Source organism: Triticum urartu, chromosome 7A, assembly GCF_056163025.1.
Source record: "Triticum urartu cultivar PI428250 chromosome 7A, HENAU_Tu73, whole genome shotgun sequence".
NCBI lineage: Eukaryota > Viridiplantae > Streptophyta > Magnoliopsida > Poales > Poaceae > Triticum > Triticum urartu.
The window spans coordinates 119,881,761-119,905,931 of record NC_141879.1 but is presented as its reverse complement, the minus strand read 5'-3'; the positions used below and the strand labels follow the sequence as shown (position 1 = coordinate 119,905,931).

Sequence of the window (24,171 nt, the reverse complement as noted above, 5' to 3'; positions counted from 1 at the left end):
CCCTCTTTGCAAGCATTGAGGCAGATGAACAAGCCATGGAATCTTGGGTTTTTGCTTGGATGTAGTTTTAGATGCTTTGTTGTGACAATGCATCTACTTCCTGGATTGGTTTCTAGCACAGCTTCTAGGTAATCCGTTATCCTATGATATTGTGCCTTCTGATCTCCTAGGACTACATTTTTGGCTAGCTTTCTTGCCCTATAGGCCATATGTATAGATACCTCTATTCCATGCTTTTGCTTCAAGTTTGAAATTATAGTCTAGACAGGTGTGTCGGGGTCTGTCCTCAACTGTTGCTCACATTCATGTGCCAACCACTTAGCAGTAACTTTTGTGCTCTCTCCTACTACTGGGCAGCTGTGGTGCAAGTTCAGTTTCTTTATACAGAATGTCTTCTCATGTGCTATCTGAGAAGCTGCAATGAAAAATAGACAATTCTCAAATTTGCAGACAGCTATAATCCTGTCTGGACAGTTCCTGTGGAAGGCATGGTTCCTATTTTGTGAGATGTGAAAATTAAGAAGTGCCCTCCTGAACTGGGTCACATCTAGGAAACAAAGCTTCTTCATAAATTGCTCTTCTGGGTTCTCCCTTTGCTCATCATACCAAACTCTGGGCTTCTTCTTTTTAGCCCTGCTCTTCCTATCAGCTGGAAGCTTCACACATGGTATTTGAGCCCCATCATTATCCTCCTGACTTAGGTCACCAGGGTTGCTCTCCTCATCAGATGAAGGAAACCAATCTTCCTCAATAATCTCATCCAAACTAGCATGAGATCTTGTAGCTGGCCCCTTTCTTTTACTTCCTCTGCTACTTCCTCCTATGCTGCTCCCTTCCTCGTCCTTCTCCTCCTCCTCCTCTGGTGCCTTCTCCTCCTCCTCCTCCTCATCTGCTTCATATGGCTCATCCACATCAGTGTCCCCTTCAATATGATGAAGTGGATCATCTCTATGCTTCTTCATTGCCTCAAGCCTAGCAATTATATCCTCATCTGCTAGTAAATCTGTGTCACTATCACTATCAGTGAAATCTTCAGCCATTAGCTCTGGAAGTTTTCTTTTAGTTGCCTTGTATTTCTCTTTTTCTTTCCCCTTTTTCCTGAACTTCTCAATCTCTTCATTCCTCTTCTGCTCCATCAGTTGCTCAATTTGCTCTTGATCTTGGTCTTGCTCCATGAAATACTCATGCCTCTCTTCACCAATCTCCATTGCAAATTCTGGTACTGGTGCACACTTCTGCTTCAAAAATGAACTCTCCTGTGTGTTAATGACCTGCACTGGCACTGGTTGTGGCTTTGTTGGGCTAGGAAACAGTACTCCTGCTGTATCTATCTCATACACCACCGGCACACCTATTTCAGATAATGGAACCTGCTCCTCACAAACTAGTCCAATGTTCAAATCACTAGGTCTTGGAGCATCACTTCTGATGACTGTTATGTTCACCACCTTCTGACCTTTGATAACTAGGTCATCCAACATTTCCTCCACCTTATCATCATCTGTCAGTTCTTCCATACCTGAAACCCCAACACCTGGATCTCTGACATAATACATAAAGTCCGTCATCCCATAACCTTCAAGCTCTATTAGTGCAATCAGATTGTAAAATGTGATATCATCCACATTTAGGCTTCTTTCAAGATTATCTCTGTCATGGAAATGAAATCTGACTTCCCACACTTCATCATTCAATCTACAGTTCAAGTAAAGCAATTCAGTTCAAGTAAACAATTCAGTTAAAAGTTAAAGATTCAGTTAAAAATATAGTTTCAGTTAAAAATTCAGTTAAAAGTTAAAGATTCAGTTATATATTCAGTTAGTAGAAACAATTCAGTTAATGTTTCACTTAAATATTTAACTAAAGTTTCAGTTAAAAATACAATTTAAGTTAAAATTACAGTTTTAGTTAATTCAGTTAAAAATCCAGTCCAAAATCCAGTTAAAGTAATTTGTTGATGTCGGTGGGAACGGCACCTATGGGATCACAAGAATCCCTACTGTGGTTAGCAGGGCGCGGGGTCGTGAGAAGAGCGGATCAAATAGATAGCACACGGTTTGTTTATCCAGGTTTGGGCCGTGAGGATGTGTAAAACCCTACTCCTGCTTTGGTGGATTGTATATCTGTGTTCTTGAGCTAGCTATGGGGCGTGAGGAGCTCCAAAAAGCCGAATCCTTCCTTTGGTCGCCTCGGGCCTCCTTTTATAGAAAAAAGGGGTTGCTACAGTGGCACACAGGAGGTGGAAAGGGTACAGTGCTGCGAGGTTATCCCTCGCATCACATGACAAGGCGCATTTAATGCGTCTTGCTTAGGTGTCCTTGCTTTATCGGGGACGGGGGAGAAACCTGTCTCGTCCGTCGCCGCTCCTTCTTGTGTCGACACGCGCCCTGGCCAGCGACACCTGCGATGCCATGTAGGTAGGCAGGCAGCTGAGGTGGCACAGTGGTGGGTCTTCACGAAGATCTGCATGCCACCACGCGGGTGCCTGCCCAGCTGGTTGGGTCGGCAGCTGCATGCATGCGGTGGTGGAGGTTTAGTCGGCGTGGGCCTGATGGTGGCCCTGCGGGTGTCCTCGGTAAGGGCCTTGCCGGGGCCCCGGCAAGGGTCTTGCCGAGGCGCCTGCTGTCATCCCCGGCAAGGCGCTTGCCGGGGGCCTTGTGGTCTTCCTCAGCTGGGATCCCGCCAAGGGTTGTCGTCTCCTTAGTGCGTATCTGATCTTGAATGTCTTCACAAAGATCTGCATGCCGCCATGGGGATGTCTCCCGAATCCTTGCCCTTTGGGGGCAGTGGACTCAAGGGTGATTTGCTCCGTAGGCGCGGGACGAGTCGCCGCGGCAAGGGTCTTGCCAGGGCTTCTAGAACTGTCTCCCGGCAAGAATCTTGCCGGGGGAGTCCGCTTCGTCCCCTTTGCTCTTCGTGGTCTTGGCCTTGGTGTCGTTCTAGTTCTCTTGAGCTTCGGTCTTACCCTGGCTCACCTCCCTTGCCTTGCTTGGTGTGGTGGTATCCGCGGCTCAGACTACCCGTGCACAGTTATAGGGGTACAAAAAGTGTACCCCTCTTTTTGTACACCGACAGGAGCCCCCGGGCCTGGGCCACACATAAGCGCAACGCGTTGTTGGGCTAGGCCCAAAAACGGTGCGCGGGCAGGCGGGGCGGTTTTTACCACGGTAAGATTCTTCACGTGCTGCGCTTCCCACGATTCCCGCGCGTGGCGCGGCATGGGGAGGCGCGTGTGACGTGGGCGGCATGCGTGGGGTTGGTTCCCGCAGGCATGCGTCACATCGTAGTAAAGGGGCGGTTCGGGCCTTCCCCATAAACGAAGGGAGGCGCGTGGAGGCGCGGCCCATTTACTGAATGGGGCTGAGGCGCGGTCTTCAAGGCGTCCACTCCCCACGATCACGGGGTGGGGAGTGGTCATCTCACCCGTCCCCTCGGTTCTGCACGTCCGCCACGTGTCTCCCATGTGCTTGGGGTGGCAAACGGTGGAGGCGGGAAACCGGGCCGTCGCTGGTTGGGCGGCGGGTCAGTCCTGGCTCCCTGCGCCTTCCGTATCTTGATTGGTCGAGCGGGGCGGCCGAGCCCCAACCCCGATCCTTTATAAAGAGCGGGAGGGGGGATAGCGTCCCACATTCTTTCATCTTCTTCTTCCTTCAGCTTCTGCTCCTCCCTTCCATCCGTCATGGAGAGAGGGAATTCTGGTCCTTCAACAGTGGCGGCAAGGGTCGCCGCTCGACAACGCGTCCCTCCTTCTCCTGCGCCTGCGGTGGCAGAGCCAACCGCGAGGGGAAGGGGGAGGGGGCGAGGCCGTGGGCGAGGCTGGGGCGCTCGGGGAAGAGGAGGAAGGGGTGGCGCGCCGGCCTTGCCTCCGCCAGCAGCTCCTCCTCCAATGGAGGGCCATGTTGGGGATGACCCTTGTGAGTTCTTCGTCAGGCTGCGCCGGCCGCTGCGCCGTCGCCTTCGTCTCCCGACACCATTTGCGCGGGAGATGGAGCTGGATCCGCCGGAGTCGTTGCGGCTGCTGAGGGGCTGCGGGATCAGTGGCACGCGGGTCCGCGTCGACTTCCCCGCCCCTCACGTGATGTATCTTCGTCGGGGATGGAAGACGTTTGCTCATATCCACCGCTTGATGGAGGGGCTCACTCTCCATTTTAAGCTGATGGAGGGTGGCCTTCTCTCCGTCAAAGTCTTCGGGCTCTTTGGGACCCGTGCAAGGTGCTGCGTGGAGAGCTCTTCTGATAGTGAAGACTCCTCCTCGGGCGGGAGTGACGAGGAGGACAGCGGCAGCAACGACGAGGGTAGTAGGCGGCAGGATGACGGGTCCGACTAGGTGTCGGGTGCCGCTTCGTGCGGCATCGGCGACCCCATCATCCGTGTCGCCGGCTCCTTGAACTTCTCGGGGTCGTCTCCTTGGGCGGCTGGCGTTGGGAGGCTGCGGAAGAGGAAGAGGGCGGGCGGCAAGGCCGTCAAGTCAGAGTACGCGGGCACCGACGCCTTCGACGCGTGCTGACGTCCTGCCGCCTCGTCTTCGAGCTCTGCTTCCGGCGCCGCCATAACCATCCAGCCTTTGGACGGCCACCAAGATGTTCTCTTGGTGTCTTCTGCCACCCGTAGCTCGCCTAGGCGCTCCTTTTGTCCCTTTCGCCTCCTTGACCTGCCTCCTGAGGAGAGGGACAAGAAAGGGATTACGGGCACCTTATCTCTTTTTAGTTTGTTAGCCTTCGGGCCTTTGTTGAATTTAAAACTTGTAATCCCATCATTCATGTTTTTCATTCCCTATGGACTGTACCTGAGTGGAATGTTTTTTTAATGAAAAAGGGATGCTTGCCGGGTCATTTGTTTGCGGGTGGAACCCACGGCAAGGAGTAAATCCTTGATATCTTCAAGATAAACATTTCCTTGCCCGGCAACAGGCCTTGCCGTCTCCCCACTTTGCTCGACCTTCCTCACGCCTTCGGCGGAGGCAGGGATGAGGCGGGTTCAGGATCCTTGTTTCATCCTTTCTCTGCCGCGACTACGACCAAACTTGGCCCCAGGAACGAGCCCTAGGGCCTAGAGTTAGGGGAGCACGGTAGCTTAGGGGAAAACGAGGTTTCACATACCTCAGTCCATAATGGAATGCATGATAAGGGATGAAGAACTTATCTGAAGCTGCAGTCCCCGGCAACCATGGTTCGCCGTGGGTGAATCTTTGCTCTTGCAGCCCCCGGCAATACTGGCTTGCCCGGGGCTAGATGCTGGTATGTTCCTCTTTTTTTCTCCCCAAGTGGTTCGGCACGGATATCTGTGTGTCCTGTGAACCAAAGAAGCCAAAAGAAAGACAAAGAGACGCACACTCGACCTCTAAGCTAGGGGTTAGTCGCCGCTAAGCACTATCAACCCTAACCAAGGACAAGACTCGACCTAGCATGCATGCTATAACTTAGGGCGCTAGCGCTTCATTTAATTATGCTCAGGGTCTGCGCCTGGCTTTGTACAAAGGGTTACATGCGTCATCGACAAGGCTCGTACAAAAGGTGGCTTGCCGGGGGGCCCGGCAAGCCGCGCCTCACGGGTAAAACTTGCGAAGATTCTCAATGTTCCGGGAGTTACTCACCGGAACGGCATCTTCGGTCTCCAGGCGGACTGCACCGGGCCTGGTGACTCGTATTACCCGATAAGGGCCTTCCCACTTTGGCGTCAACTTGTTGGAATTCTTGGCCGATTGAACACGCCGAAGAACTGTTGGAAATATGCCCTAGAGGCAATAATAAATTGGTTATTATTATATTTCATTGTTCATGATAACCGTTTATTATCCATGCTAGAATTGTATTGATAGGAAACTCAGATACATGTGTGGATACATAGACAACACCATGTCCCTAGTAAGCCTCTAGTTGACTAGCTCGTTGATCAATAAGATGGTTACGGTTTCCTGACCATGGAAATTGGATGTCATTGATAACGGGGTCACATCATTAGGAGAATGATGTGATGGAAAAGACCCAATCCTAAGCCTAGCACAAAGATCGTGTAGTTCGTATGCTAAAGCTTTTCTAATGTCAAGTATCATTTCCTTAGACCATGAGATTGTGCAACTCCCGGATACCGTAGGAGTGCTTTGGGTGTGCCAAACGTCACAACGTAACTGGGTGGCTATAAAGGTTCACTACAGATATCTCCGAAAGTGTCTGTTGGGTTGGCACGAATCGAGACTGGGATTTGTCACTCCGTGACGGAGAGGTATCTCTAGGCCCACTCGGTAGGACATCATCATAATGTGCACAATGTGACCAAGGAGTTGATCACGGGATGATGTGTTACGGAACGAGTAAAGAGACTTGCCGGTAACGAGATTGAACAAGGTATCGGGATACCGACGATCGAATCTCGGGCAAGTACAATACCGTTGGACAAAGGGAATTGAATACGGGATTGATTGAATCCTCGACATCGTGGTTCATCCGATGAGATCATCGTGGAACATGTGGGAGCCAACATGGGTATCCAGATCCTGCTGTTGGTTATTGGCCGGAGAGTTGTCTCGGTCATGTCTGCATGGTTCCCGAACCCGTAGGGTCTACACACTTAAGGTTCGATGACGCTAGGGTTATTAGGAAGACTTGTATGTGATTACCGAATGTTGTTCGGAGTCTCGGATGAGATCCCGGACATCACGAGGAGTTCCGAAATGGTCCGGAGGTAAAGATTTATATATGGAAAGTTGTTGTTCGGGTTCCGGGAAAAGTTCGATTTTTTCCGGTATTGTACCGGGAAGCTTCCGGAAGGTTCCGGAGGATTCCGGAGGGGTCCGGAGGTCCGGAAAATGTTCCACCATGTCCAATACAGCAGCATGGGCGGTAGGGGGGCGCCCTAACCTTAATGGGCCAAGGGCACCAGCCCCCCCCAAGGCCCATGCGCATGGGAGAGGGGAAACCCTAAGGGGGGAGGGCCTCCACTTGACTTGGGAGGCACTCCTCCCCCCCTTGGCCGCGGCCCCAACCCTAGATGGGATCTAAGGGGGGCCGGCCCCCTCTCTCCCCACCTATAAATAGTGGAGGGGTGGGAGGGCAGCCACACCCTTGAACCTGGCGCAGCCCCTCCCCTCCAATACCTCTCCTCCTCCGCGTGAGCTTGGCGAAGCCCTGCCGGAGAACTGCCACTCCATCACCACCACGCCGTCGTGCTGCTGTTGGACTCTCTTCCTCAACCTCTCCCTCCTCCTTGCTGGATCAAGGCGTGGGAGACGTCTTCGTTCCATACGTGTGTTGAACGCGGAGGTGTCGTCCGTTCGGCGCTAGGATCATCGGTGATTTGGATCACGACGAGTACGACTCCATCAACCCCGTTCACTAGAATGCTTCCGCTTAGCGATCTACAAGAGTATGTAGACACTCTCCTTCCCCTTGTTGCTAGATTACTCCATAGATTGATCTTGGTGATGCGTAGAAATTTTTGCTACGATCCCCAACAGTGGCATCATGAGCTAGGTCTATGCGTAGTTTCTATGCACGAGTAGAACACAAGTTGTTGTGGGCGTCGATTTTGTCAATTTACTTGCCGTTACTAGTCTTATCTTGAGTCGTCGGCGTCGTGGGATGAAGCGGCCCGGACCGACCTTACACGTACTCTTACGTGAGACTGGTTCCACCGACTGACATGCACTAGTTGCATAAGGTGGCTAGCGGGTGTCTGTCTCTCCCACTTTAGTCGGATCGGATTCGATGAAAAGGGTCCTTATGAAGGGTAAATAGAAATTGGCATATCACGTTGTGGTTTTGGCGTAGGTAAGAAACGTTCTTGCTAGAAACCTATAGCAGCCACGTAAAAACTTGCAACAACAGTTAGAGGACGTCTAACTTGTTTTTGCAGCATATGCCTTGTGATGTGATATGGCCAAAAGGATGTGACGAATGATATATGTGATGTATGAGATTGATCATGTTCTTGTAATAGGAATCACGACTTGCATGTCGATGAGTATGACAACCGGCAGGAGCCATAGGAGTTGTCTTAATTTATTTATGACCTGCGTGTCAACATAAACGTCATGTAATTACTTTACTTTATTGCTAAAGCGTTAGCCATAGCAGTAGAAGTAATAGATGACGAGACAACTTCAAGAAGACACGATGATGGAGATCATGGTGTCATGCCGGTGACAACGATGATCATGGAGCCCCGAAGATGGAGATCAAAAGGAGCAAAATGATATTGGCCATATCATGTCACTATTTGATTGCATGTGATGTTTATCATGTTTTACATCTTATTTGCTTAGAACGACGGTAGCTTAAATAAGATGACCCCTCACTAAAATTTCAAGAAAATTGTTCCCCCTAACTGTGCACCGTTGCAAATGTTCGTTGTTTCGAAGCACCACGTGATGATCGGGTGTGATAGATTCTAACGTTTGAATACAACGGGTGTTGACGAGCCTAGCATGTACATACATGGCCTTGGGACACATGCGAAACACTTAGGTTGACTTGACGAGCCTAGCATGTACAGACATGGCCTCGGAACACGGGAGACCGAAAGGTCGAACATGAGTCGTATAGAAGATACGATCAACATGAGATGTTCACCGCTGATGACTAGTCCGTATCACGTGATGATCGGACACGGCCTAGTCGATTCGGATCATGTTTCACTTAGATGACTAGAGGGATGTCTATCTGAGTGGGAGTTCATTAAATAATTTGATTAGATGAACTTAATTATCATGAACATAGTCTAAATTGTCTTTGCAAATATGTTGCAGATAAATAGCTCACGTTGTTGCTCCCTATTTCAATACGTTCCTAGAGAAAGACCAAGTTGAAAGATATTGTAAGCAATGATGCAGACTGGGTCCGTAGTCCGAGGAGTGTCCTCACTGCTACACAGAAGGCTTACGTCTTTGATGCACCGCTCGATGTGCAAACCCCTACAACGTCGTCTGTGGATGTTGTGAACACCTGACAGACACATCCTGATGACTACTTGATAGTTTAGTGCACCATACTTTACGGCTTAGAATCGGGATTCCAATGACGTTTTTGAACGCCATAAGACATATGAGATGTTCCAAGAGCTGAAATTGGGATTTCGGGCTCATTCCCGTGTTGAGAGGTATGAGACCTCTGACAAGTTCTTTTGCCAACAAGATGGAGGAGAATAGCTCAGCTAGTGAGCATGTGCTCAGAATGTCTGGGTGCTACAATCACTTAAATCAAGTGGGAGTTAAACTTCCAGATAAGATAGTGATTGATAGATTTCTCTAGCCACTATCACTAACCCACTAGATCTTCGTGATGAACTATGACATGCAAGGGATGGAGTTGATCCCGGAGCTGTTCGCGGTGCTTAAGACCGCAAAAGGTAGAAATCAAGAAGGAGCATCAAGTGTTAACGGTTTAACAAGACCACTGGTTTCAAGAAGGGCAAGGGCTAGAAGGGAAACTTCATGGATGGCAATCCAGTTGCCGCTCCAGTGAAGGAACCCAAGGTTGAACCCAAACCCGAGACTAAATGCTTCTATTATAAGGGGAATGGTCACTGGTAGTGGAATTACCCCAAATGCATGGTAGATAAGAAGGCTGGCAACTTCAACAAAGTATATACGTGTTATTAATGTGTACCTCACTAGTACTCCTGGTAGCACCTGGGTATTGGATACCGGTTCAGTTACTATTATTGGTGACTTGAAGCAAAAGCTACAGACTAAACGGAGACTGGCTAAGGGCGAGGTGACGATGTGTGTTGGAAGTGTTTCCAAAGTTGATAAGATCACCATCGCACGCTCCATCTGCCTTCGAGATTAGTATTGAACCTAGATAAATGTTATCAGGTGTCTACGTTGAGCATAAATATGATTAGATCATGTTCATTGCAATACGGTTATTCATTTAAGTTAGAGAATAATGGTTATTCTGTTTACATGAATAATACCTTTCATGGCAATGCACCCTATGTGAATGGTTCATCGAATCTCGGTCGTGGTAATACACATGTTCACGCCAAAAGATGTAGAGTTAATAATGATAGTACCACTTTCTTGTGGCACTGCCGCTTAGGTCATATTGGTGTAAGATGCATGAAGAAACTCCATGTCGATGGATGTTTGGAGTCACTTGATTTTGAATCACTTGACACATGCGAGCCATGCCTCATGGGCAGGATGACTAAGACCCCGTTTTCAGGTACAATGAAACGGGCAAGTGACTTGTTGGAAATCATACATGCTGATGCGTGTGATCCAATGAGAAATTGAAGCGTGCGGTGGATATCGCTATTTTCTCATCTTCACTGACAATTTGAGTAGATATAGGTATATTTACTTAATGAAGCACAAGTCTGAAACGTTTGAAAAGTTCAAGCGATTTTAGAGTGAAGTTAGGAATCGTCATAACAAGAAGATCAAATTCCTACGATCTGATCAATGAGAATTTCTGAGTTATGAGTTTGGCAAACACTTAAGACATTGTGAATTGTTTCGCAGTTGAAGCCACCTGGAACACCACAGCATAATGGTGTGTCCGAACGTCGTAATCGAACCTTATGAGATATGTTGCGATCTATGATGTCTCTTACCGATCTACCGCTATTATTTTGAGGTTATGCATTAGAGACAACTGCATTCACTTTAGATAGGACACCATATAAGTCCGTTGAGACGACGCCGTATGAACATTGGTTTGGCAAGATACCAAAGTTGTCGTTTCTTAATGTTTGGGGCTGCAATGCTTAAGGCTACAGCCGGAGAAGCTCGAACCCAAAGCGGATAAACACATCTTCATAGGATACCCAAAGGTGGCAGTTGGGTATACCTTCTATCTCAGATCCGAGGGCAAATTGTTTGTTGCTAAGAACGAGTCCTTTCTCGAGAAGGAGTTTCTCTCGAAAGAATTGAGTGGGAGGAAGATAGAACTTGATGAGGTTGTTGAACCTTTACTTCAACCAGAGAGTGATGCAACACAGAAAGATGTATTCTGTGGCGCCTACGTCTATTGAAGAGGAAGTTAATGATAGTGATCATGAAGCTCCGGATCAAGTTGCTATCGAACCTCATAGGTCGACAAGGATATGTACTACTCCTGAGTGGTACGGTAATCCTGTCTCAGATATCATGTTGTTGGACAACAATGCACCTACGAGCTATGGAGAAGCGATGGTGGGCCCATATTCCGACAAATGATTAGAAGCCATGAAATCCGAGATAGGATCCGTGTATCAGAACAAAGTATGGACTTTGGTGGACTTGCCCGATAATCGGCAAGCCATTGAGATAAATGGATCTTTAAGAAGAAGACAGACGTGGGCGGTAATGTTACCGTCTATGAAGCTCGACTTGTGGGAAAGAGTCTTTTCACAAGTTCAAGGAGTTGACTACGATGAGAATTTCTCACCCGTAGCGATGCTTAAGTCCATCGGAATCATGTTAGCATTAGCTGTATTTTTCGATTATGAAATCTGACAGATGGATGACAAAACAAGTTTTCTTACCAGTTTTCGTAAGAAAAAGTTGTATGTGATACAATAAAAGGTTTTGTCAATCCTAAGGATGCTAAAAGGTATGCTAGCTCCAGCAATCCTTCTATGGACTAGAGCAAGCATCTCGGAGTCAGAATACATGCTTTGATAGAGTGATCAAAGCTTTTAGGTTTATACAATGTTTGCTAGAAACTTGTATTTACAAGAAAGTGAGTGGGAACACTACAACATTTTTTATAAGTATATGTGGATGACATATTGTTGATCCAAAATAATGTAGAATTTCTGGAAAGCATAAACAGTTGTTTGAAGAGTGCTTTTCAAAGGAAGACCTGGATAAAGGTGCTTACATATTGGGCATCAAGATCTATAGAGATAGATCAAGACGCCTGATGATACTTTCAAAGAACGCACACCCTGACATGTTTTTGAAGGAGTTCAAAATAGATCAGTCAAAGAAGGGGTTCTTACCTGAGTTGTAAGGTGTGAAGTTGAGTAAGACTCGAAGATTGACCACGGCAGAAGAAAGAGGAAGGACGAAGGTCGTCCCCTATGCTTTTGTCATAGGCTCTGTACAATATGCCATGCTGAGTGCCGCACCTGATGTGTGCCTTGCCACATGTCTGGCAAGAGGGTACAAAGGTGATCTAGGAGTGGATCACCAGATAGCGGTCAAAATTATCCTTAAAGGAATACGGAAATGTTTCTCGGTTATGGAGGTGATAAAGAGTTCGACGTAAAGAGTTACGTCGATGCAAACTTAACACCTATCTGGATAGCTCTGAGTAGAGATACCGGATACGTGTAATGGAGCAACAATTTGGAATAGCTCCAAGTGGAACATGGTAGCAGCCTCTACGACATGACATAAAGTTTTGCGAAATACATAGGGATCTGAATATGGCAAGACCCGTTGACTACAACCTCTCTCACAAGCATAACATGATCAAACCCAGAACTCTTTGAGTGTTTATCACATAGTGATGTGAACTAGATCATTGAGTCTAGTAGACTCTTGGATGTTGGTCACATGGCGATGTGACCTGTGAGTGTTAATCACATGGCGATGTGAACTAGATTATTGACTCTAGTGCAAGTGGGAGACTGTTGGAAATATGCCCTAGAGGCAACAATAAATTGGTTATTATTATATTTCATTGTTCATGATAACCGTTTATTATCCATGCTAGAATTGTATTGATAGGAAACTCAGATACATGTGTGGATACATAGACAACACCATGTCCCTAGTAAGCCTCTAGTTGACTAGCTCGTTGATCAATAAGATGGTTACGGTTTCCTGACCATGGACATCGGATGTCGTTGATAACGGGATCACATCATTAGGAGAATGATGTGATGGACAAGACCCAATCCTAAGCCTAGCACAAAGATCGTGTAGTTCGTATGCTAAAGCTTTTCTAATGTCAAGTATCATTTCCTTAAACCATGAGATTGTTCAACTCCCGGATACCGTAGGAGTGCTTTGGGTGTGCCAAACGTCACAACGTAATTGGGTGGCTATAAAGGTTCACTACAGGTATCTCCTAAAGTGTCTGTTGGGTTGGCACGAATCGAGACTGGGATTTGTCACTCCGTGTAACGGAGAGGTATCTCTGGGCCCACTCAGTAGGACATCATCATAATGTGCACAATGTGACCGAGGAGTTGATCACGGGATGATGTGTTACGGAACGAGTAAAGAGACTTGCCGGTAACGAGATTGAACAAGGTATCGGGATACCGACGATCGAATCTCGGGCAAGTACAATACCGCTGGACAAAGGGAATTGAATACGGGATTGATTGAATCCTCGACATCGTGGTTCATCCGATGAGATCATCATGGAACATGTGGGAGCCAACATGGGTATCCAGATCCCGCTGTTGGTTATTGTCCGGAGAGTTGTCTCGGTCATGTCTGCATGGTTCCCGAACCCGTAGGGTCTACACACTTAAGGTTCGATGATGCTAGGGTTATTAGGAAGACTTGTATGTGATTACCGAATGTTGTTCGGAGTCCCGAATGAGATCCCGGACGTCACGAGGAGTTCCGGAATGGTCCGGAGGTAAAGATTTATATATGGAAAGTTGTTGTTCGGGTTCCAGGAAAAGTTCAGTTTTTTCGGTATTGTACCGGGAAGCTTCCGGAAGGTTCCGGAGGATTTCGGAGGGGTCCGGAGGTCCGAAAAATGTTCCACCATGTCCAATACAGCAGCATGGGCTGTAGGGGGGCGCCCTAACCTTAATGGGCCAAGGGCACCAGCCCCCCCAAGGCCCATGCGCATGGGAGAGGGGAAACCCTAAGGGGGAGGGCCTCCACTTGACTTGGGAGGCACTCCTCCCCCCCTTGGCCGCCGCCCCAACCCTAGATGGGATCTAAGGGGGGCCGGCCCCCTCTCTCCACCTATAAATAGTGGAGGGGTGGGAGGGCGGCCACACCCTTGAACCTGGCGCAGCCCCTCCCCTCCAATACCTCTCCTCCTCCGCGTGAGCTTGGCGAAGCCCTGCCGGAGAACTGCCACTCCATCACCACCACGCCGTCGTGCTGCTGTTGGACTCTCTTACTCAACCTCTACCTCCTCCTTGCTAGATCAAGGCGTGGGAGACGTCTCCGTTCCGTACGTGTGTTGAACGCGGAGGTGCCGTCCGTTCGGCGCTAGGATCATCGGTGATTTGGATCACGACGAGTACGACTCCATCAACCGCGTTCACTTGAACGCTTCCGCTTAGCGATCTACAAGGGTATGTAGATGCACTCTCCTTCCCCTCGTTGCTAGATTACTCCATAGATTGATCTTGGTGATGCATAGAAAATTTTAAATTTCTGCTACGATCCCCAACAAGAACAAGGTCGCCTTCCTCAAAGCTTCGGGCATGAACCTTGGGGCTATGGTAGCGGCGCAAGGCTTGCTGGTAGCGCGCTGCTCTCACAGCCGCCCGAAGACGATCTTCCTCAAGGAGCGTTGCGTCATCTTGCCGCAATTGCTCTTGCTCAAGCTCGTCATAAGCGAGTACTCGAGGTGACCCGTATATGAGTTCCGTGGGGAGAACTGCTTCTGCCCCGTATACCAGGGCAAAGGGTGTCTGGCCGGTGGCTCAATTTGGTGTCGTTCTAATTGACCAAAGAACCGTCGGCAATTCATCAATCCAGCGCCTTCCACTCTTGTGCAGTCTGTCAAAGGTCTTTGTCCTCAGGCCTCACAGTACTTCAGCATTTGCCCTCTCAGCTTGACCATTGCTTTGTGGGTGAGCAATGGAAGCGAAACAGACCTTGCTGCCGAGGTCTTGAATATATTGCATGAAGGTGTGGCTTGTGAACTGCGTGCCGTTGTCGGTGATAACCCTATTGGGTACACCAAAACGGCACACCAGTCCTTTGAAGAACTTGATGGCTGACTGTGCTGTGACCTTCCTCACTGCTTCCACTTCTGGCCACTTTGTGAACTTGTCGATTGCAACGTACAAGTACTCAAAGCCCCCGACAGCGCAGGGGAAAGGGCCCAGTATGTCGAGCCCCCAGACCGAGAAAGGCCAGGAGAGAGGAATGGTTTGAAGGGCTTGAGCTGGCTGATGAAGCTTCTTTGAATGGAACTGACATGCTTCACACCTGGTGACTAGTGTCGTCGCATCTTGGAGGGCGGTGGGCCAGAAGAAGCCTTGCCGAAACGCTTTGCCGGCAAGGGCCCTTGACCCGATGTGGGATCCACATATGCCTCCATGTATCTCCGCCAACAGCCCCAGTCCTTCCTCTCGAGGGATACACTTCAATTTCACGCCGTTCGGCCTCTTTCTGTACAGGACGTCATCGACGAACTGGTACATAGTAGAGCGACGGGCTGCTTTTTTCGCTTCTTCCTGCTCCTTAGGAAGTTCCCCTGTTTGGAGGAATCAGACGGTATGATGTGCCCACGCTGGAGCCTGGGGCTCGACGGCGAGTACTAAAGGCATTTCCTCCGCTATCGGAGCGGCTGTCTCCATGGCAAGAGCTTGATGCTCTGTCGGAGCTAGCCGTCCCGTGGCGGGCTCAGTGTCTCCGGCAACATCCTTGCCGGCGGCTTCGGGGAGCTCGGCGGGAAAGTACTTGCCGGGCCCTGATTTTCTCCTCTTGTTCTGCTCTGTTGATGGATCAACGGATGGCTGAGTTAGCTGAAGCACAAAGGTACCTGGTTCCACAGGTAGCTTGAGGGCAGCGCGTTTTGACAGGTAATCGGCGATATCATTCTCCGCTCGGGGAACGTATTCTGCCTGTATACCGTCAAAACGCTCTTCCAGCTTTCTCACTTCATCGACGTAGGCCTTCATCAATGGGCTCTGGTAATCCTTGTTGACTTGTTTGACGACAAGTTGCGAGTCGCCTCTGACGAAGAGTTTCTTGATTCCGAGGTCCGCCGCGATCCTAAGACTGGCAAGCAGCCCTTCGTACTCAGCCGTATTGTTTGTTGACACCTCCCTGGGGAAGAGCATCTGGATCACGTACTTGAGGTGCTCTTCGGTGGGCGCGACAAGCAGTACGCCAGCCCCGACGCTCTGTTAGGAGAAAGCTCCATCAAAGTACATGATCCAGTCGCAACTTGCCTCCTTGCCGGGGAGAGCAGTCTCTTGGGTTTCTTCGTCAGGCGTCACGGTCCATTCTGCAACGAACTCCGCCAGGACTCGGCTTTGAATCGTCGAGGTACTCTCAAACTTGAGGCCAAAGGTGGACAGTTCCAGTGCCCACTCTACAATCCTTCCCGTTGCGTCTGGATTGTGCAATATCCGTTGCAGAGGGAGGCGAGTGACGACAGTGATTTCGTGCGCCTGGAAGTAGTGACACAGCTTCCTCGAGGCCATAAGAAGGCCGAAGAGCAGTTTCTGCACACCGGAGTACCTCGATCTAGCCCCCTGTAGGAGGGAACTAACAAAGTAGACCGGGTGCTGCATCATTTTCTTCTTCGGCGGCACTTCAATTGGCTGCGTCGTCTCGGCATCGGTGGCATCGGGCTCCGTCGCTGCTATTACCTCATCATCAATTTCTCTCTGTGCCACTAGTGCGGCGCTGACCACCTAGTTCGTTGCCGCCAGGTACAGCAGCAACGGTTCCTGTGGCCTAGGCGCAACTAGTATTGGCACGGAGGAGAGGTACCTCTTCAAATCTTGCAATGCTGCTTCGGCTTCTGGCGTCCACTCCATTGGGCCCGCCTTTTTCAAAATCTTGAAAAAGGGAAGGGCGCGCTCGGCGGACTTGGAAATGAACCTGCTCATGGCGGCAACGCAACCAGTAAGCCGACGCACATCCTTGACTCGCTTGGGCGCTTCAACCTGCTCTATAGCTTTGATCTTGTCCGGATTGGCCTCTATCCCACGCTGTGACACAAAGAACCCGAGAAGCTTGCCAGACGGGACGCCGAAGACGCACTTCTCAGGGTTCAGCTTGAGATTGATCTTGCGTAGGTTTGCAAATGTTTCTTGTAAATCTGGTATGAGGGTTGCCCTGTTCTTGGTTTTGACCACTATATCATCCATATAAGCTTCCATATTTCTATGGAGCTGGGGTTCAAAACCAATCTGGACCGCCCTTGCAAACGTTGAACCAGCACTCTTCAACCCAAAAGGCATCTGTATAAAGCAATACGTACCACATGGGGTGATGAATGTCGTTTTCTCTTCATCTTCCCTTGTCATGAAGATCTGGTGGTAGCCGGAGTAGGCATCAAGGAATGACAACATATCACACCCAGTTGTGGAGTCAACAATCTGGTCGATGCGCGACAACGGGAAGGGGTCTTTGGGACAAGCCTTATTAATATCTGTGTAATCAATACACAGCCTCCACTTCCCATTTTCCTTGCGCACTACCACCGGATTGGCCAACCACGTTGGATGGAGCACTCCTCTTACCAAACCCGCTACTTCCAGTTTCTGGATCTCCTCTGTGATGAACTCTTGTCGTTCCAAAACTTGCTTTCTGACCTTCTGCTTGACGGGCCGCGCATGAGGACAGACAGCAAGATGGTGCTCAATCACCTCCCTGGGAACGCCGGGGATGTCGGATGCTTGCCATGCAAACACATCGACATTCGCCCGCAGGAAGGTGACGAGCGCGTCTTCCTATTTGTTGTCAAGGGTGGAGCTTATGGTAAAAGCTCCTCCCGTGCCGTCCTCCTTGACAGAAACCTTCTTGGTTTCCGGCGGTGTGGCCCTGGACTTCTTGTTTCTGTCGGTGGAGCTCTCTGGCATGTCCTCGACGGGAGCGCTACACTCCGAAGAGGTGCTCTTGCCGGAGTGGGTGCCTGAGGTCTCACCGGTCTTCTTCTTTTGCCTTCCCGGGGCTCCAGCGGTAGGAGCAAGCGCCTTAGCAGTGGCGGCTGCTGCAACTGCTTGTTGGTAGAGTTGGTCAGCGCAAATTAGCGCATCCTTCTTGTCTGATGGGATGGTGATGATCGTCACAGGCCCCGGCATCTTCAGGGTGTGGTAGGCGTAATGTGACGCCGCCATGAACTTGGCCAGCGCTGGGCGGCCAAGGATCCCGTTGTAAGGTAAGGGGATCTTGGCAACGTCAAACACAATCCTTTCTGTCCTGTAGTTCAGATCACTCCCAAAAGTCACGGGCAACGTGACCTTTCCCTTTGGTTGACTTCTTCCCGGGTTGACCCCCTGAAACGTGCCCGTCTCTTCGAGATCTTCATCAGGAATCTGCAATTTCTCGATCACGGCAGGCGAGATTAAGTTCAGACCGGCCCCGCCATCGACTAGCATCTTTGTCACCTTGAGGTTGCGTATTGTTGGTGAAACTAACAATGGCAAGCACCCGACTGCAGTAGTGCGATCAGGGTGATCCTCAGTGTCAAAAATGATAGGTGTGTTGGACCACGTTAGCGGCCTTTGGGCATCAAACGACGGTTCCGCCGCTGTAATCTCACGCGCCCACTGTTTAAGCTGGCGGTGAGAGGTATGCAGCGAGGCGCCGCCATCGACGCACATGGCCTCTGTAGCTTTCTGAAATTCTTGGTCACCAGACTCATCGTCCTCTTCGTGATCATCGTCTTCTGGCTTTTTGTCACGGCCCCGGGCGGGCCTCTCCTGCCGTTTATCTTTGTCGCGACGGCCCGCCTGGCCGTCACGCTTCTTGCCGGACCCCTCAGCACCGTCCTGGCTTTTCTCCTTGTCCCGCCTCTCATATTCAGCCCTCTGCTTCTCAGCAAGGAGCTCAACCTGTCGGCAGTTCTGGAGATCATGGCCTTTGGTGCGATGGATCTTGCAGTATTGCTTGTCAGAGTTTCCTGGCTTCTCGGCAGCCGCCAAGGCCCGGCAGGCGACACACCCGGCAATTTCCTTGCCGGGGTCATCTGCCTTGGTTTTCTTGGCGGAGCCGGCGTCGTCAGATCCCTTGACGGCAAGCACAACTTTACCTTTGCGCTTCCTGTTGCGGCGCCGGCCTTTCTTCGCCGGGGCGGCAGTATCCTCATCTGAGGAGTCGGTTTCCACGCTGGCATCTTCGCCGGGGTACTTCCTTCCCTCTTCAGCTCGGTCACATCTATCAGCAAGAACATAGAGTTCTGCCACATCTTTCACCTTGTTCATTGCCAGTTCTTTGCGCATCTTGCGGTTACGCACGTTCTGATGGAACGTGCTGATGATGGCGGCAGGGTGAACATCAGGGATATTGTACTGTACCCGGCTGAACCTCTGTATATACTTGCGCAGACTCTCGCCTCCCTTTTGGGGAATGACATGCAGGTCGCTTGCTTGGCCATGGGCTTGGTAACCTCCAGTAAAGGCGCCCACAAACTCATGGCACAAATCCGACCGGGAGGAAATAGAGTCTACCGGCAAGTGCATCAACCACGACATGGCGTTGGGTTTAAGAGCCAATGGAAAGTAATTCGCAAGCACCTTATCGTCGCGGGCTCCGGCGGCTTGCATCGCGATGGTGTAGATGCTGAGGAACTCAGACGGGTGAGTCTTGCCGTTGTACTTTTTGCCAACGTCAGGTTTGAAGGTGTGGTGAGTGGGCCACTCGAACTGCCGCAGCTCACGGGTAAAATCCGGACAACCTACCTCGTAAGGTAGGCCTCCAGGGCTCTCCGGGGCCGGGTGGTTCACAGCAGGCCCTGCTCGCCTGTCCGACTGGTGGCGCGCTCCGCGCCGGCGCTCGATAGTGGTTCGAGCGTCTTCATGGGCTCGTTCCCAAAGAACTTGGCGCTGGTCACAGTGGGTCCGCGGGTCAGACGATGCTACGGAGATGTCGTCGCCCGCGATGTCGCGACGAGCCGGTGTCCGCGGTACCGGATGGGGAAGAGGTGAATGCACCATGGTCGCGGCGCTGCCGGCTTTTCCGCCACTGGGCCGCGACACTCCATCGGAGCGTCGACCCGGGGGGCCCACCGGACTTGGTTCGTCTTTGTTGGCCACCGCAACAAGGCTTCGGATAGTGGCTCTCCATTCGTCGTGTTTCCTCGTAGTGGGAGGAAAGTCGAGGAGCAACTGCGCGCGCGCCAGGGCCTCTGCTGGCGTCGGTGGCAGCGAAACGTGCACGGATCGCGACGCGCTTCGACTTCTGACCATGTCAGAAGGAGCTCTATCACGACCCCGTGGTCTCATGCCGTTTTCACCAGCGCCTCGGTGAGTGGGCAGGTCTTCTACGTCCCGGGAGTGGCGCTCGGGGCTCTTCCCGCGGCGACGCCCGGGATCTTCGGCGTGATTACGCCGTTCGTCGCGCGCTGCCTGGGAGGAGCGCGCTGTTGGCGCCGGCGTGGGAGTCTTGGAGGCCCTTGCGTCGCCTTCGGGCGGGGCAGCGATGACCTTGGAAGGCCCCGCTCCACCCGCGAAGGGCTTGGCTCCGCCTTTGGATTTGGCGACGTGCGGCCCGTTACCAGGCGCACAAACATCGCCGCCTCCCAAACTCCAGCTGCTGGGATGGTGTTGGTGTTCGCGAGCAGCGCCCCTGGTCCTTTCTGCGACCGGTCCGATGCTCGCCCGCGTCGGGACGGGCTGTCCGGCTTCCGACTGGCCAACCGCCACCGTCGTCTTCTTCTTGGGCGCCATGATGATGAAGAAGCGCTGAACTAACTGCTAAAGCCGATTCTCACAACTGCGCCCCCTACCTGGCGCGCCAAAGATGTCGGTGGGAACGACACATATGGGATCACAAGAATCCCTACTGTGGTTAGCGGGGCGCGGGGTCGTGAGAAGAGCGGATCAAACAGATAGCACACGGTTCGTTTATCCAGGTTCGGGCCACGAGGATGCGTAAAACCCTACTCCTGCTTTGGTGGATTGTATATATGTGTTCTTGAGCTAGCTATGGGGCGTGAGGAGCTCCAAAAAGCCGAATCCTTCCTCTGGTCGCCTCGGGCCTCCTTTTATAGAAAAAAGGGGTTTCCACGGTGGCACACAGGAGGTGGAAAGGGTACAGTGCTGCGAGGTTATCCCTCGCATCACATGACAAGGCGTATTTAATGCTCTTGCTTAGGTGTCCTTGCTTTATCGGGGACGGGGGAGAAACCTGTCTCGTCCGTCGCCGCTCCTTCTTGTGTCGACACGCGCCCTGGCCAGCGACGCCTGCGATGCCATGTAGGTAGGCAGGCAGCTGAGGTGGCGCAGTGGTGGGTCTTCACAAAGATCTGCATGCCGCCATGTGGGTGCCTGCCCAGCTGGTTGGGTCGGCAACTGCATGCATGCGGTGGTGGAGGTTTAGTCGGCGTGGGCCTGATGGTGGCCCTGCGGGTGTCCTCGGTAAGGGCCTTGCCGGGGCCCCGGCAAGGGTCTTGCCGAGGCGCCTGCTGTCATCCCCGGCAAGGCGCTTGCCGGGGGCGTTGTGGTCTTCCTCGACTGGGATCTCGCCAAGGGTTGTCGTCTCCTTAGTGCGTATCTGATCTTGAATGTCTTCACAAAGATCTGCATGCCGCCACGGGGATGTCTCCCAAATCCTTGCCCTTTGGGGGCAGTGGACTCAAGGGTGATTTGCTCCGTAGGCGCGGGATGAGTCGCCGTGGCAAGGGTCTTGCCGGGGCTGCTAGAACTGTCTCCCGGCAAGGATCTTGCCGGGGGAGTCCGCTTCGTCCCCTTTGATCTTCGTGGTCTTGGCCTTGGCGTCATTCTAGTTCTCTTGAGCTTCGGTCTTACCCTAACTCACCTCCCTTGCCTTGCTTGGTCTGGTGGTATCCGTGGTTCAGACTGCCCGTGCATAGTTATAGGGGTACAAAAAGTGTACCCCTCTTTTTGTACACCGACAGTTCACTTAACAATTCAGTACAGGATTCAGTTATAAATTCAGTAACATTTTCATTTAAATATTCAGTTGTAAATTCGGTAATTGAGTAGGTTGAAATTGAGTTTAACATTCAGTAATTTCATGTAATCGAGTAGGTTCAAATTGAGTTTAACATTCAGTAATTTCAGTTAATGTTTAGGTGCCTACTACATACACTTAGAACCCTAGAACTACATAAACACTTCACTTACATGTCTGACCACATAAACAACCTACAACAGTAATCCTATAACACTAGAATCACAAACACTTAGAACCCTAACCCTAGAACCCTAACCCTAGAAACCAAATCCGGGTACGGAAAGAGAAAACTTACGAGACACCGCCGAAGGAGGATGCGTAGTGATGGCTCCCCTCTGGATCTTCCTTCACGGCCTTGGCGAACGCCCTCGCCGCCGCGTACTCAACACAGTAAGACGGCGACGACGGCTGTGGAAGAGGCGGAGCTTGAGATGGGTTTGAACTGCCGCAAACCTCTGTTGGATCTGCAGGAGCACCACTGCCACCAGATGCATCGCCAGCACCACCACCACCGCCATCATCACCGCCACGCGAGGTGGCCATCACCGGTGGCGAGCAAGGGCGAGAGAGGAGAGGGGAGCGGGGCGAGAGAGGAGAGGGGAGCGGGGCGAGAGAGAGGACAGGGGCGCGGGGGGGAGGGACTGTCTGACAAGGACCGACCGGCGCAGCGTCTTGAGCGTTTTGTTCCTAACGGCGCCGTTTGCCTGTCCGTCATGCCACGTCAGCGTTTTCGGGGCCCACCTGTCGGAAAAGAGATCAAACGAGGCTAAACGGCTGTTCAGTGCTTTTTACAACGGGTTAAGAGATTTTACAGTGTTTTTTGCAACAGATTAACGACTTGATAGTTTTCTGCAAACCTAGCCACAAATGTGGTGGTTTCTTGCAATTGACTCCTTGCCAATTGCCATGTAGTGCCGCAGTACAATATACACGTACGGCATCGATAGATGGATGTGGGCATTGCTGGCTAGGTAGGTGGGAAGCACTGAATTCCGGATGATAGTATATCCCTATGATTGCCCGATACAATGATAGATGGATCGATCGATCCAACCAAGATTGAATGGAACTCCGTATCCCACCTACTCTCGATGTTTCAACTTTCAAACCATATCGACCGAGCCGTAGAATTAAATCTGCAGACGCGGCGTGAGCATGCACGTGATGCGTGTGGAGTGGACGCGCACATGCATGCAATGCAATGCAACGCAACTTGACGCGGCACGTGTGTATACGGACGTAGACCCAAAGAAATCATGGTAGAGCTAGAGATCGATGGCAAGAGATCCAAGGAGCCCTGTACGCAGCATGTGTAATGAATACACCATCATTTTCAAGAAAAACCGGACCCTTCTCGATTAATTATGGAAAACTGAATGAAAACCCCAAAACGAGAGAAAAGGCACTAGAGCTTGGGGATAAGGACAAGGCAAAATTATTTTTCAAAATTTCCCAGCTAATCCATCACTTTTAAAAATGCAAAATGCAAAGCTTGGCTAACCTAGCTGGCATGAATCGATGTGCGTACGTTGGCAATCAAGATATCCGGTCGGGAGCGCGACCGATCGGCGGTACGTAGCGTATAGCCCGGTGTACCCATGCTGCCATGCATGTGAACTGGAAATTTGAACCATGCATGGCGTGCAACGGATGCATGGTTGCATATACAGCGTACGTACGCCTAACTACGTGGCAAATGAGAGATTTATTGACTAAGCCGTTGTTTAGATCCACGGGAGAGCGCGTACCGTGTACCAGTACCGTTCACTTGGTGTAAATTAATGTGCCTACTAGCTAGACTAGATAGGGGTTTGTACGTGGTATAGACTTGTCAACGTACGTACGAGATGCATGAAAAGAGTGCTAAATTTGTAATGTTACTACAGTTGTCGCCTGCTCGTTACTCCCTACTGTCGTGGACAAATCTAGCGCAGCAGCTAAGCAGTGACCTCGATTAGTTAGCAAACAACCATGCAATTCAAACTTATATGATTTGAAACAGTCTGCTAAAAAATGTAAGATGTAAGGGTTTCTTCAACGCGAACCCTCAAATCACCCACATATGTTCGGACCGCATAATATGAAAGTATTTTGCCATCCAACATGATTCTGTATCCGTCGGCTAGCCGCTTCGGACGTTTTTTCCCGCAAACCGGAGGGGGGGAGGGAGGGGGGCTTTACGGGCATTCGAACCGTTGCCACACACACGTCTGGCAACTCTGGCCCACCCAAACCCTCTCTCGTGCTTTCACGAACGGATGCGCTGCATCAGTGACAGCCCAGAGCCGCAGCGAACGACATTGGTGTTGCGCAATGTGACCGGATGGGAGGGCGGTGCTGACCGACGCGGCCTCTCGGGCGATGCCTCCGTCGCACTTGGGGTCCGTCTAGCTCCTCGGCGGCTAGCTCCTCAATGAAGGTGGAGATCGTGATCTTCTTCG

At 50.9% G+C, this 24,171-nt stretch overlaps 1 protein-coding gene across 1 annotated transcript; it reads right to left on the bottom strand.

The window, feature by feature from the left end:
• Positions 1–260: 260 nt before the first annotated feature.
• Positions 261–22,273, bottom strand: LOC147958433 (uncharacterized). The gene is made up of 2 exons (XM_087532129.1): positions 22,026–22,273; positions 261–1,695 (listed from the first exon to the last, which is right to left on the bottom strand). The coding sequence occupies exons 1-2, from the start codon at positions 22,271–22,273 to the stop codon at positions 261–263; spliced, it is 1,683 nt and encodes a 560-aa protein (XP_087388255.1).
• Between the last annotated feature and the right edge of the window lie 1,898 nt (positions 22,274–24,171).

Excerpts from the sequence above, each read along its gene's own strand:
- LOC147958433 (XM_087532129.1), bottom strand. The coding sequence starts at position 22,273 with ATGGCCACCTCGCGTGGCGGTGATGATGGCGGTGGTGGTGGTGCTGGC. Across the intron at positions 1,696-22,025 it reads TCCTCCTTCGGCGGTGTCTC|ATTGAATGATGAAGTGTGGG; the intron begins GTAAGTTTTCTC and ends CTTGAACTGTAG.